Source organism: Coffea arabica, chromosome 10e, assembly GCF_036785885.1.
Source record: "Coffea arabica cultivar ET-39 chromosome 10e, Coffea Arabica ET-39 HiFi, whole genome shotgun sequence".
Taxonomy (NCBI): domain Eukaryota; kingdom Viridiplantae; phylum Streptophyta; class Magnoliopsida; order Gentianales; family Rubiaceae; genus Coffea; species Coffea arabica.
In genome coordinates, this window is record NC_092328.1 from 7228544 (window position 1) to 7243406 (window position 14863).

Below are 14863 nucleotides of genomic sequence, written 5' to 3' on the forward strand. Positions count from 1 at the left end.
AATATCTCGTGTACCTATATCTATATATTAATACAAAACTCACTACGACATTAAGTAACATAAAATAAGTCACATAAACATCAAACAATAAATATTTAAAAATTCTATTGCAAATTACAATGATTAAACTCTATATTTTCACGTGCAATCATTTCTATTTCTTATAAAAAATTTATACACATCACCTTACTTTCAATAATATCCATTTATCAATAAACTATTAATATATAAAATCTCTCAACTCTCAAAAGTAATATGATCCTTTACTTATTTAGATTCTATTAATTAAAAAAAATACAACTTCCATCTATCTCAATCACATTCATTCATAACTAAATCAATATCATCTTTACTTATCGAAAAAAATCTACTTAATTAATAAACACATTTTTTACCAAGCTATAACATCAAATTATTCCAAATTATTAATTTATCTCATCACACAACACCCAAACTATATCAAAATTTGCCAAAAAAAAAATCTATTATCCATTTATTTTTCAACAAACTTTCCATTCTTTTATATCCTTTCCATGGACTTTTCCACTGCAACAATGCACACTTTCTCATCCTAGCTATCCAAATTATCATCATTCTAAAATACATAAACTACCAACGCCCAAAGTACAATAAATTAAAACACTCTCAATGTAATTCTCCACCTAATTTGCCATCTTGTCAAAAAATAATATATGTTCCATTAATTTAAATAATATTTACTTATCACTAAATTAAAATAAAAAAACAAAATTTTTTTGAAACCAATATTATCCATCAAATCTTTTGATCATATTAATTTTAAAAAACACTATACAAATCACATCAATTTTACTATATCTATTTATAAATAAATCAATCCAATATCTCACTCTTCTATCCAATTATTATACAAAATACTCAAAATCTATGTTATTAAATAAATGTTACATTATTCTAAAACAGTCAATAATGGACATCCCGCGGAATCCGCGGGACACCAAGCCTAGGACTAAGCCTAGTACTAATTAAAGATACTAGACTATTAATAGTAGTAATCTTTTAAATCAAATTTAATCAACTAACAGACAAACTAATACTAATTAAATATAATAAACCAACCATAAAAATTTGTCAGCGATACCTGTTGGTTCGTTGGAGATTCCAGCCAACTTTAAGATCCCAGAAGTCCAACGGCTTCTTATGACCGACAAAGGAAACCAACGCATCCCAATCATCTTCAATGTACGCAAACTAACCGGCTCTGCATGAAATTACATAAATACCCCTACTTATATACCCTACTAAATAGCCGCTCGCGAGCCGTACGAAGTTACATAAAATACCCTTACTTATATAATTAATTACTAAACAAGAAACTAGATAACAATTTCTCGAAGGACCAAGACGGTGGAGGACGGTGAACCCAAAGTCACAAACACATCTCCTTCTTCCCACTCGGCTGTTCCGCTGTCCGCATTCTTCTTTCCCCAAATCAGAAGCAAACCCTAGCCGCCGCTACCACTGTCTTCAAGCCACTTCTGCCACCACTACTGCCGGCCTTCAATTGAAGAGCCCTTTCTCTCCGACTCCCAGTTTGTTGGCCACTTCTGCCACCACCACTGCCGCCCTTTCTCTCCGACTCCCAGTTAGAAGCTACGGTAGGCAAAGCGAACAGGCACTCTCCGACGCCCATTTCATCAGCTCCATTGGTGGAGGGCCTCGCGACAGGCAAAGCGAACAGGTTGCCCTTTCTCTTCTTCCCTTATTAATTTCCTCTTTCCTGTTAATGGCGACGGAGCTTTCGTTAGAATTAGATCGCCTCTTCTTTCCCATTTCCGTCCCCAATTTCAATCAATTTATTTAAAATTTCTCTCTTCGCGGGTATTCGCTTTCTTCTCTCATCTCATGGATTTTAGACTGTCGCATGTATTGAATTGTTTTCTATATCATGATCGGTGAATTAAGATTGTACTGACTATTGGTTGGAAGAAGGGTTTCTGTCAATGTATTTTTTCTCCTTATTTTTTTTTTGAATTTGGATCTGTTATTATTATTAGGGACTGTTTTTTGAAGATTGGTAAGAATGTTGGGTTTCTTTTCTTAACTTCTTACATACATTTCATGGAATATACCTTCTGTTTGATTGAAATGCTTTTGGTTTGTAGTTTTTGATTGTTCACTTTTTATTTTCTCATTCTGGGGTAATTTTTAGCTTGTCCTGTTAGAAAATGCAAGCTGGATTGCGTTTAAAAATCATGTGCTTAGTGAACTTAATCAATTTTTTATTTAATCCGTCTAATTGTAGTAGGATATTTCTTTACAATAATGTGGTCATGTGGTACATGTTACACATAAATACAGTCCTAGGTTATGTTCAAGTATGTAATGCGCGTATATAACAGATAATCAAGAAGAACTTGAAATATTTGCACGGCCTTTTCGGCTATTGGTGATAGGAGAAAGTATAATTGTTAAAGATATGACAGATTTGTGCACTAAATGGAATGAGTTTGATGATATTTAGTCAAAGCCGAGTGAAGATTCTTGTGCAATGTTTAGTAATTTTAATGTAATGATGAAGGTTTGTAATTTATGAACAAGGTAAATGTGCTTTTTGAAGCTTGTTACTCATGTGCAATGTTTTTATAGGTAAAATTATTACTGCCTGTCTTTTACTCTGTAGTAGAAAAATATTTTAGTATTTGGCAAATATATCAATCTTTTCAAAGCTGTAATTTCGTGCATGTATTATTGGACAATGAAGAACTTGTTTGTTGCTACTTTTAATTCATGTCTGGAATTGTTAAATTCAAGTTTGCAAGGCATTGAATAGCTTAAAACGTGCTATTGGAGTCGGGTTAAATAAAGCTGGTTATGTTTAGTGACAGAAATTTTCGAGCTGAATTCGAGCCATTTCGAGCTCTTGTCGAGTTGAGTAAATCGAGCCTTATCGAGTCGAACTCGAGCCAGCTTCTTACTTATTCGAGTCGAGCTCGAGCTCGAGTGTACAGTAGTCGAGCCTGACTCGATAAGTTCAATGTTAGACTCGGCTCGGCTCGTTTGCACCCCTAGTTTCAACAATACTCCAAGCTAGTAGTACTCATAGCTAAAATTTATTAGACACCTATATCCAATGCCATAAAGACCCCAAACCAAGCAGTTGAAATTCAAAGGATGAGTTTGATCAAATTGACCAATTTTTTGGTTAAAAAAATCAGACAAATAACTTAGTATAAAACGACGGGGAAAACCGGATATAATTTCACCTGCAACACTCTTCCCATTATTCAAAGCCACGTTTTTCAATTATTACCACTCACATACCCACATACGTAAGCTGCCCTCCCCCTTCAACCCCTTCCTATCACCCCCCAATAGCCCACCCCTTTCCCCGTTATACAAATACCCCGTACTATTCCTTGTTACTCTGACTTTTTTTCAGCTTCCTATGTTCTTCGTCCTCTGAGGTATGCCCTTGGATCTATATAATTTTTTCCATTAGCCATTTTGAATGAAAGATTGGGGCTTTTTTAAGTTGCCTGATTGGATTTTTTTGTTTAAAAATTCCCTGTTGCGAGTGGTTTTAGTTTTAATTGTCTGTTCTGGGCTAATTCTTGATTAAAATGTTGAGGGTTAGTAAACACGACGAATACAAACGGATTATAAATTGAGATGGGCTTTTCTTAATTGGGTGTAATTTGTTATAAAGATTGGATTTTTATTATATGGTTCATGTTTTTCTTTCATTTTTCTACTATATGCGCTTACTTCACATATCTTCTTGATTTTGCATTGCAAATTTAGGGTTAATGGTCGAGCATGTTTGCCGCATTTTACATCAGGAAGCAGATGTTCTAACGGTTCATGTTCACTTTACATGTTCGTAGGGTTTCCAACCGACTTTCAAGCGCGAATCAATTTTACACTTGAATACTCCGCCTTTTATCGTCATTTTCCTCCTCTTATTTCTCTATTTCAAAAGCCCTAGAAAGAGGCCAATAGGTGAAAGAAAGAACAGGAAAATTATACAAACCAGAGAAGAATCAATTCCATGGCTGCATCGGGTTCGGTGGTGCCGGCAAACAGGACCCGTCGAGGTCCGGCGCTTGACGCCGGCGATGAGTCGCTGGTGTTCGAGACGACCAGGGGTGTGGAGCCCATCATGACCTTTGACGCAATGGGCATAAAAGATGACTTGTTGAGAGGGATTTATCAATACGGCTTCGAGAAACCCTCCGCTATTCAACAAAGAGCTGTGGTTCCAATTATATCTGGCCGTGATGTCATCGCTCAGGCTCAATCCGGAACTGGGAAAACCTCAATGATTGGCCTAACCGTCTGCCAAGTCGTTGACACCAAATCTTCTGAGTACGTAATCTAATTCGTAATTACAATAGCTAGGGCTAAGGAGTTGAGTTTTGGATTTTCTTTTGTTTAATCTTTTAGGTTACTCTGTTTAATTTGGTTGCCCTTGCTTATTTAAATTTGGTTTGTTTAAGATATTGGAGAAAATTTGTATAGCAGTATTTTATGATTTCAAACTTTAGAACACTGGTATAGTATTAATTTTTTTTTTTAATTTGCAGAGCGGACAAACATATTTAACCTATAGGGCGTGACAAAATTATGAAACAGGCTCGCTCGGAGCCCTAATTGATAAACAGGCACAGTTTTTGTCTTTATGGACCTTATAAAGTAGCAATAGATAAATATGGCTTTACGCTTGATGAAACAGGCACAGCGGGGAGGACTCTAAGAGCCCTCCTTGGCCACTAGGCAGTGTTTTGATGGTGCCATTTTTTATTTTATTGGTTGGGGTGCTTCTTGTTTTGTTTGTTTCTTTTTCTTGTTGCAGCTGTTTGTTGTTCAAGCTGAAAGTTTAAGTTGAGATGTTTGTGGTTGAAAGTAAAATGTTGAATTAAAAGAAAAAAGAAGGTTAAAAGTTATATATGGGCAAAAATTTTATTTGGTCACATTGGGGTATAGCGCTTGTGTTTTGTTTGTTTGTGCTTTTTCTTGTTTTCTGCTGCTCAAAATAATCTTTTTCCAAGAGAAGTTTAATTGTGGGAATAATATCTTACATAGGGATTTGGAATAATTATTTTGTTTTCCATCATTTAGGGTGCAAGCCTTGATATTATCACCCACAAGGGAATTGGCAGCACAGACAGAGCAAGTGATACAAGCAATTGGTGAATTCATAAATGTACAGGTGCACGCATGTATTGGAGGCAAGAGTGTGGGAGAGGATATTAGGAAGCTAGAACATGGGGTTCATGTGGTGTCTGGGACGCCTGGCAGAGTTTGTGATATGATAAAAAGAAGAACACTCCGAACAAGGGCTATTAAGTTGTTGATTCTTGTAAGTTAATATACTTCTCCTTTTTATACTTCTGACCTGTTAATTGTGAGGCTGTTGACCAGAGTCTGACTGCATTTTTTGTCTTTCTTATTTCTGAAACATTTTTAGGATGAATCAGATGAGATGTTGAGCCGTGGGTTTAAGGATCAAATTTATGATGTTTACAGATATCTTCCTCCAGAACTTCAGGTAAGCACACTTCTTGTAGGGTAACCCCCTTCCCTTAGTTGTCAACATTCTCATATGTTATGGGAAAAGAGAATATGTTGCTTGCTGTCCAAGAATTGGCATTGGTTAGCTATGCTCGATTTATCTGTATTGCTAGTCACTAACTTTTTACTAAGGGTGGTGCCAGACAGATCCTAAGATAATTAGTAACCTTCTAGAGCTTATTGACTGAGAGGCTATAAGGAAAGTAGTAGTTTTTGAGGAGAGTAGTTTGCTTTTTCAGGGTTTGGAATCATTGCATGTTTTTGTCAAACTAATCTAGTCAAATGCATTTTACATCGTCGAGAGTGCCATTAATGCTGCAGTTTTACTGCAGCAAATTTTTATTTATCTTTTATTGGAATTAGGAGATTTTTTGGTTTCTGCGCATTATCTTTTTTTTCTGTTTAAGGATACTCATTTGCGGGAAAGAGATAGATTGTATTAGTGTCTGATATGCGGGGAAAACAAATAAAATTACTTGCAGGATCAATTTTATAAGCTTCTTCTAAATGGTGCTTCTATTGGGGATGTGAATGTGGATCCGGTATTTATGCTAATCATTCAGCAGACTAAGCACTATTTCATCAATTGCAGGTCGTATTGATTTCTGCTACCCTTCCGAATGAGATTTTGGAGATAACGAGTAAATTTATGACAGACCCTGTTCGGATCCTTGTGAAACGTGATGAATTGACTCTGGAGGCAAGTCATAGTTTCGAAGTTCTACTTATTGTGAATAATTATTTTATCATTAATAAGTAGGTAATTAATTTTTTTTTGGCGGTTACAATGCTGTAGGGGATCAAACAATTCTTTGTTGCTGTGGAAAAAGAAGACTGGAAATTTGATACCCTATGTGATCTTTATGATACCCTAACCATCACCCAGGCTGTTATTTTCTGCAATACAAAGAGGAAGGTAACATTATTATTTGCATCTCTTTCCTAAGATCGACTATGTTACTGTGTTGCCTTTGTACAAGAGGCACTCTGAAAGTTATGGAGATAGTGTAGAAACTTTAGTTACTTTTGCTGAGAATGAAGTTTGATATTTCAATCATATCTACCCTTGTTGTTTTCTTTTTGTTTTTCTTTATGAGAAATATATATTTATCAACACTCGAATGTGTGGTTTTCTTTTCCTGGAGTAGTAAAGCCCAAGTCAGATTTAGAGCATTAAGTGTTCTCCTGAAGCCATTATTTTTCCTCATTTGCCAATAGGTCTTAGCATAACCTCCAGGGCCTTTGGCAAAGAGATAAGTTTTTCTCAAGTAGTTGAAAATGTGTTCTTATGAACTCAAAATTTGAAGAGCTAAACTAAGAATGTGTTGCCAAATAAATATATAGTCAGATCCACCTTAGACAAATTATTATCACAGCTGCAAAAATTTAGGATGTTGAGGTCTTGCAGGCTGCTGTTTGGAGGGAAAGAATTATTTCTTTCTTTGGTTTTTTTACTTTTTTTTTTTTGGTGGGTTTTGGGGGAGTTACGAAACATTGATAACTGAAGTCTATAAAATGTCCTCACTGGTGTTTTGGTGAAAAGGCTTTTTCTTCTTGAGTAGTTGAAAAGACAACCAAAATGGACTATCTGGTTCTAAATCTGTAATAGTGAAACCCTATTTCAGTGGATAGAATGGTTGTGAAGTTTTGGATGTTAACATCTACATTAGCAGAATGATACTTGTCTGTAGGCATGAAATCAGTGTTTGTGGACGAGAAGCATTACTTAGAGGTTCGCCAAAATTGTTTAATTTAACATGATTTATGACATGACAGGTTGATTGGCTAAGTGCAAAAATGATAGAGAATAATTTCACGGTCTCGTCTATGCATGGAGATATGCCTCAGAAGGAGCGAGACGAAATTATGAAACATTTCCGAGAGGGTAATACTCGTGTTCTTATCACAACTGATGTTTGGGCAAGGGGCCTTGACGTTCAACAGGTAAAATTTAGATTCCACAACCAGCAATTCCCCTGCCAGCCCCAGCTCCCCCCTCCCCTGCGGGCCCCAAAAAGCCCTCCTTTCATCTTATTCTTTCTTTTGGATTTTACATTTTGGAGCTAGTTCTTTGTCCCTTTTTTTTTATTTGTCTGCATGATTTTTCTCAAATGCTTAACCTTGTAAGTGGAAATTCACGTGTAGTCTTTTGCTCAGTTTTCCCACCCGCTTATGGAAATAGTGATTGTGGAAAAAGTTGGTTAATATTCGAAAGCATGTTTCTTTGGAAAGCCATAATCTGTCACCTTGTCCATCTCCTAAACTGTCACCAGTTTTTATCATCTTATAATAAACAGCTATATTAAGCTTATTTTGTGCGACTATGAAAGGCCAAACTTGTCCAGGTGTAAATTCGGCTAACAGAGCAAAAAACAAATGAGGGTGGAGTCCATGCTTATCTGCTCACCCTCCTTTACTGTTTGCCTTTTCTTTCTCTTTTTGCAGTTTTCCTCCTGTGGGAGTCTTTTTGTTTGCATTTGCGATGGTGTTGTCAAATTGATTTTTGTTGTGCTTTGCAGGTATTTTTAGCTGGAGTTATTTGATTTGATTTGTTGCAAAATTAGGCACAATTGTTTGATGTGCATCATTAGATACAAAATTATCTTGACATTTTCAGATCAGGACATAAGTTGCTCCAGATACCTCTCTAGGTTAAAGTGAAATTCAGAATCTCGGTCATATATTCAAATCATTTATTGTGAGCTTTCCATCTAGTTGAACGGAAACTTATCTAGTTTTATAGCATTGGACAGTATTTTTTTTCTTTGAATGTTATTCATTTTAATGTTATTTACAATTGGTAGACATGGATATACAGTCAACAAAGGTTTATGCATGTATGATGTGTTTATGGAGGTTGAGTAGCTGCTGCTTTTTTGACATTGTACATGTAATGTATGTGGGCTGGGTAGCTTCTTTCTTTAGAGTGCAGACTCCATTGAACATGGGCTTGGCATGCATTGCCCCTAAAACTCTTGATTGAGTCACTTGTCTGCATTTGACTTTTTATCCATAACCAATTGGCCAAGCATTACAGATCATGAAGTCTGGTGGAGCAAATCATCTGGATTATCATGTTAAATTTTAGCCAAGCATTATGGAATTATTAATTCTTTTTAGTAAATAAAGTGCATTATTGAGAGCCCCTAAAACTCTTGATTGAGTCACTTGTCTGCATTTGACTTTTTATCCATAACCAATTGGCCAAGCATTACAGATCATGAAGTCTGGTGGAGCAAATCATCTGGATTATCATGTTAAATTTTAGCCAAGCATTATGGAATTATTAATTCTTTTTAGTAAATAAAGTGCATTATTGAGTTGAATATTCTAGGATTATATATATGGTCCTTTATAAGTGCTGGATGCTTCCCCCCTCCCCTCCACATTTTTATGTTGAAGTGGAGTTCCATTTCTTTTGGATTCCTCTTGGTTTGCACAACCATTTTGGTGTCAGCAGCTCAGTAGACCATTGTATTACAAGCTACAGGCCCCATCCATAGCCAACCTATCTTATCCATCCTTTCTATCCATCTTAGCCTTTTCCTGGCTATCTCTGTTAGCTGTCTTCCTCACGTGGCAGCCTCTATTGTGGCCCCATCAGCACTTGCAAGTGTTGTAAGCATCTCAGTCACCTGGTCTAGCAACTAGTCCCACCATTCCCAGCCTTCATATGCAAAAAATGAAGGATTATTTGCCATAAATCATCAGTGGCAATCTTTAGTTCAAGAAACTGGAGCCAATTAAATATGATGGGGAAGGGGTTCTGGGAATTGCTTGGCTAGATTATTTTTCAGACGATTCTTAGTATGTTTCTAAGTGATTACTGTGCATTATGCATAAATTCAGATCTTGGATACGAAATCACTGTGTGCATGTCATTTGCATGTTTGTTGCAGCTTTTCCATGTTGAGTTGATGGAACCTAACTTTTTAGTAATTGCATAAATTGTAACTAGATAATAGGTTGCCTGGAATTACACTTGGACTTAGCTTGGAAGTACATCTTGTTCAATTAAGAGATCACTCAAAGAAGGTTTGTTAAACATATCTGGAAACCCAGAAATATATCTGGAAATTGTCCCTCTTCCATGAGTTTTAGGTTTATGTGGAATTGCATAATTCTTGAAATGCATATGTTTCAAAGTATAGCTTTTTTTTAAGAAAGAATTTAACATTATTCACTCTGGGGCCAGTCTCACATAATTGACTACTTGAAGCTAGGCAAGCTTTTAATCTTTCAAATTCTGAGTAGCTATTAGGGACTTATGCTTGTTTAGCAAACCTGGGATTTTGCATTGACGGGCTTAAGCCAATAAACATTCTGAGGCTTCAATATTCCGTGACAATAATTCGAGCTTTCTTCTAGTAGTTGTGCACCTTTGTTGGAAGTTTCTTTTTATAAATTTGTAGTTTCTCCTCCTAGAGATTTTTTTTTCAGGTGTTACGAGGCTTGTCGTAAATAAACCACCTTCTTAGAGGAGCCTGTTTGGAGATTGATATGTTTTTCGGTATAGAGCTTTATGGTAGGAGATTGTATATTTGCTTGTATGAGATTTATAGGTTTTCTGTATTTGCATTGTATTGTCACTGCGCTCTATTGGCCGCATTTACTTCTTCATAGTTAATGCGATTCTCTTTTTGTTTGTCTTGGTACATGGCTGGAGTCTGGTTATGAGCAGTCTAATTTTCTTGTGTTTATTTAATTTGTTTAAGGTGTCCCTAGTGATTAATTATGACCTTCCCAACAATCGAGAACTTTACATCCATCGGATCGGTCGGTCTGGTCGTTTTGGGAGAAAGGTATTTCCTGTCCTTTCAAGGAACTGCTTACATTGCAATGCTAATTTTCCATATCCAATATCCCTGTTATAGATTTTTAGATATTAGCGTGTTATAAGTGCTGTAAGATAAGTGAGCGCAAGAATGGTGTACAGTTTCTTATTTTACTATGTCCAGAAGGGGAAGATCTGTTGCTTTTCTTTCGATTTCTGCTCAGAATATCTTCTAGTTGATCTATTCTGTTGTCTGATTATGTACTCTGGAATGGCATGCAAAGTGGTTTTACAAGGTTTGTGCTGGGAATGGGCTGTCAAAGTTATGTGGGTACTATTGGAAATAATTGTGTGAAGTTTTATTGTCGTGGTTCTTACACAATTAGTTTCTATAGTGAATTCTGTAATCTTAAAATTGTGTATAGATGAGTATATTAAACGTGCGTCTCTACAGTACACACACTACACCTAATTTGCAAGTCAAAGGGAGAAAATAATATCTGGACAGTTGAATAGAGTGTATCTGTGTTATAGAGTAAGCATCAAGTTTTCACTTTGTTTTTTGTCTGCACACTATGAAAATAAGTTGTATGTTTGCAATGAGTTGTAGAATGGTTATTTTGAGCCTCAAATGTCCTCTTCACCGAATAGCCTTAACGTACTCATGTTGTTTTGGCTTCAGTGTCACATATATTATTCAATTTAAATGCTTTTTGTGGAAGGAGATAGCAACATGCACAGAGTACCCCATTTTAATTTATTTTTTGTGAATATCAGCATTGCGCATGTTCAGTGCATGAACTTCCTACCTCAGCTTTGTTCCTCTTAATACCTATACGAACTTGCAAGACCAGTGTGATTTTGTCCATGTGTCTAGTAGATTTCTGCTGAGGCAATGCTGCTCTGTGCTCATAAAGACTATAAACGTTCTTGCTAACTGAATTAGGGAGCATCAAAAGTTAAAAAGTAAAAACAGATTCAGTGAGGCTTATTAGATGCAAGTTGCTAGAAACTGTCATGTTGATAGCATCCATTATATCATATGTGTGCTTCATTGCATTCGTTGTGTTGTATGTTAACTGTATGTTAACCAAGCCCCCCCCCCCCTTTCCTCTCTCTCTCTCTCTTGCATGCAGGGTGTTGCAATAAATTTCGTTAAGAGTGATGACATCAAGATTTTAAGAGATATTGAGCAGTACTACAGTACCCAAATTGATGAAATGCCAATGAATGTAGCCGATCTCATTTAATCAGTAGATAAGACATTTTAGGGACTTCTCAAGTTTCATCTGCCTGTATGATTGATTTCGTACTCGTGAATTGGATTGTCGTTCACTTCGTTTGTGGTGGCAAGAGAAAGCGGCTGACTGTTAAATGGAATATGTGTTCGCTTATTGAAGAGGACTGTCTCATGCTGAATTGGATGTGAAGAGTTGCTCCGCAAGATGAGAGGTTGTTCATTTTATTATGATATGCTGATTGATATGTATTGTTTGGGTGGATGGCAAAAGTTGTGCTGTTGACTGTGTCTTGTTATCGTATTTCTTTTGAACCTAAAAAGCTGGGCGCCAACCAAGTGTAGTACTAACAGTAATGTAGACAGGTGACTGTTTAGTGTGCTGGTCCGGCCAACTTTTTTGTTATGTATGGATCTTCGTGTAATCTCTTGGTTGCCAACTGCAACAGAACGCTGAGATGGCTTATTTTTCTCTACTGCACAATCTTTTGAAACTTGGTGGGGAGGATGCCCTTTCATTAGAAATCAGACTAAGCTTGGGGCATGGCACTTTGAATTTGGGGTATATGATATTCTAGCTGGCGACTCAACGATCCAGGAGAGGTTTCATGATGTTATTTGGTCTGCTAAACTTAGTGGTCAATGTGGTTTGCGGTTAGCAATTTTATTCAGAGCAGCACGTTTTGCATCTTCTGCAATAGTGGCTCCTAACCCCTCGAGTACTTGAACCTTAACAGGGCATTAGTTTTTGTGACGCACTAAGTGTGCTTGAGTAAAAGACTGGAGCAACGAATCTTGGTTGTAATCTATGTTTTCAGAACCGGACCGGATATCGACTCGGCCGAGGTCAGGGGTCAATGGGTTCGACCGGGGGTCGATAGGGGTCGAACCGGATGATGTCATAAATAAAAATTATTTAAAAATTAAATTATTGTATATAAAATATCCAATAACATATTGATATTAATAAAGGTATATTTATATATATTTGATGTTTCAAATATATTTAACAAGAAAATACAAAGAAATTAGAACAATCAAGTAACAATTTATATTATTTAATAAACATTAACAAGTTTAGAATTAAAATTATGGATTTAATTGAAAAATAACATCAAATTTTAGGACAATATTTATAAAGTATGAAATATTTGAGGTATATTAATAAATTTTCACAATTTAGGGGGCCAAAACATAATATTAAAAAAGTTCGAACTTTTTTTACAAAAGCTCCTATTGGACCGGTTTTTCCGGTTTTGTACCGGTCAAACCCGGTTTTTGATCGGAGTTGACCGGGTCTTGAATCTCCCGGTTCTGATGACCAATTCGGACCGGACACTTGGCCGGTTCCCAGTTCAATCGGTCGGACCGGCCGGTCCGGTCCCGAGTTTGAAAACACAGGTTGTAATGGGAAGAAAGAAGGGGAAGTGAAATACTACAGGCTTAAGCAGAAGAAAGGTGTTTGTGAACGGTATTTGTGCGTAAGTTTAGAAATTTGTTGATGCCGAAAGCATAGTTTTCGCTTTATTTTATGGATGGTAGAGATAAATTTAAACTAATGAATTGTTCCATAAACAATTTAAACTTGTAATTGTCTACTTTTACGGAGTAGGAATAACATTAGAATTAAAGTCAAGGCATTAAAATAAAATCAAAGGAAGCTTTAAAGAAAAGGAAAGAAAGAAAGAAATCATGAAATTTTTTAGGGTTATTATTACTATACTCCTTTAAAGTATATCACTATTATCAATTTATCTTCTAATGTTATTTTTTAGTCGTTTCATTCCATAAGTAATTTAATTTAGCATGTTAATAAATTTTTGACAAAAAATACCCTTTTATTTTATAGTATTATTATATTATTATTATCACTTTATTCCTTTAAATTATAGTGATATAATCGCTTTACTCTTTAACATTATTTTCTAGATGTTTTACCTTATCATTAATATATCTAAAAAGCATGTTCAAAATTTTTTAAATATATTTACCTTTTTTATATATAATTAAAAATAAAAATTTTGGAATAATTATTCTTCCCTTTTTTTCACTCTAAGATTCCAAAAACATAAAAATAAAAGAGTTTTCTCAAATTTCTTTTTTCACACTTTTTAATAATATGAAAAGAAAAGGAGATAGGATAGAGGGAGACAGAAAATTAGATTTTGCAAAGAAAGAAAATAAGGAAGAATCTAATATAATTGTATTACTTTAATGTCCTCGAGATTAGGATTATAATGGGGTAGTAAACCGATAAGTAAAGTAATTTTAAAATGATAAAAATATTGAATTCTTTCTTATTTGTATTAAAAAAAAAAAAGAATTGAACTCTCTCTCTCTCTCCCTTCCCTATTTTTCTATTTTTTCAATATTAATAAGATTGCCAAGAAGAAAGAAATTAATGTTTTGACTTTTTTTTCTTGACATTAAAAAGGAGAGGAGTTGCTCTAAATTTCTTATTATTTTTATTATATAAAAAAGATGGTACTGTATTCTAAAGTTTTTTAACTTGCTATATTGATTTAATATTGGGATAAATTGCCTAAAAAATAACTTTAGGGGGCAAATTGATAATCGTAAATGGATAATAATTTTAAAGGTTAAACATGTCTTATCACTTAGATTAACAAACTCTGTTACGTTTAACCGTTAGTCTTGAGGATAAAATGGCTGAAAAATAATGTTAAGGAGGAAATTGATAGTGATATCAAACGTTAAGAGAGTAAAGTGATAATAATCCATTTTTTTATTCAAATAGGGAAATTCTTGTATAGATTTGGTTTACAAACCTGGTCATAGATCCTATGGTCAAGAAGCATTCCTTAACTTCAGTCAAGAATATTACTATTTTTTTTTTAAAAAAAAAAGTAAAAAAGATGGTGTAATTACTTTGAAAGTTACTAACTTCCATTTCCATTTACATAGAGAGAATGATATTTGAATTATGGATTCATGACATTACTCTCTTCTATTTACAAAGAGTGATATTTGATTGCTTGATTTACCATGGGAATGAGAGAACGTTAAGGAGAGAGTTTCAAAGGTTGAAGCCAATGATAGAGGATGAGAGATTGAAGTTAGATTGAGTGGGTAAAGTTAACATCTATCTCTCTAAATCTAGATTTTCATTCAATAATTGCGTGATTGGGTTTCAACTTCATACTTGATGAGAGACACAAATTGGTTTCAGTAGAGGTCATTCATAAATAAAGTTTACTCCCAAACAAAACTCACTTGTAAGGTCCCAAAGTAACTTACGCGGGAGGAAGGGTGAATTAGGTTGATTAAAAATCTAAGTG

General features: G+C 35.1%; 1 protein-coding gene across 1 annotated transcript; it reads left to right on the top strand.

Annotated features, from left to right (window-relative positions):
• Positions 1–1345: 1345 nt before the first annotated feature.
• Positions 1346–12040, top strand: LOC113711931 (eukaryotic initiation factor 4A-3). The gene is made up of 9 exons (XM_027235173.2): positions 1346–1720; positions 3867–4347; positions 5101–5341; positions 5450–5530; positions 6146–6253; positions 6350–6469; positions 7330–7497; positions 10269–10355; positions 11464–12040. The coding sequence occupies exons 2-9, from the start codon at positions 4031–4033 to the stop codon at positions 11575–11577; spliced, it is 1236 nt and encodes a 411-aa protein (XP_027090974.1). The 5' UTR covers positions 1346–1720; positions 3867–4030; the 3' UTR covers positions 11578–12040.
• Positions 12041–14863: the final 2823 nt, after the last annotated feature.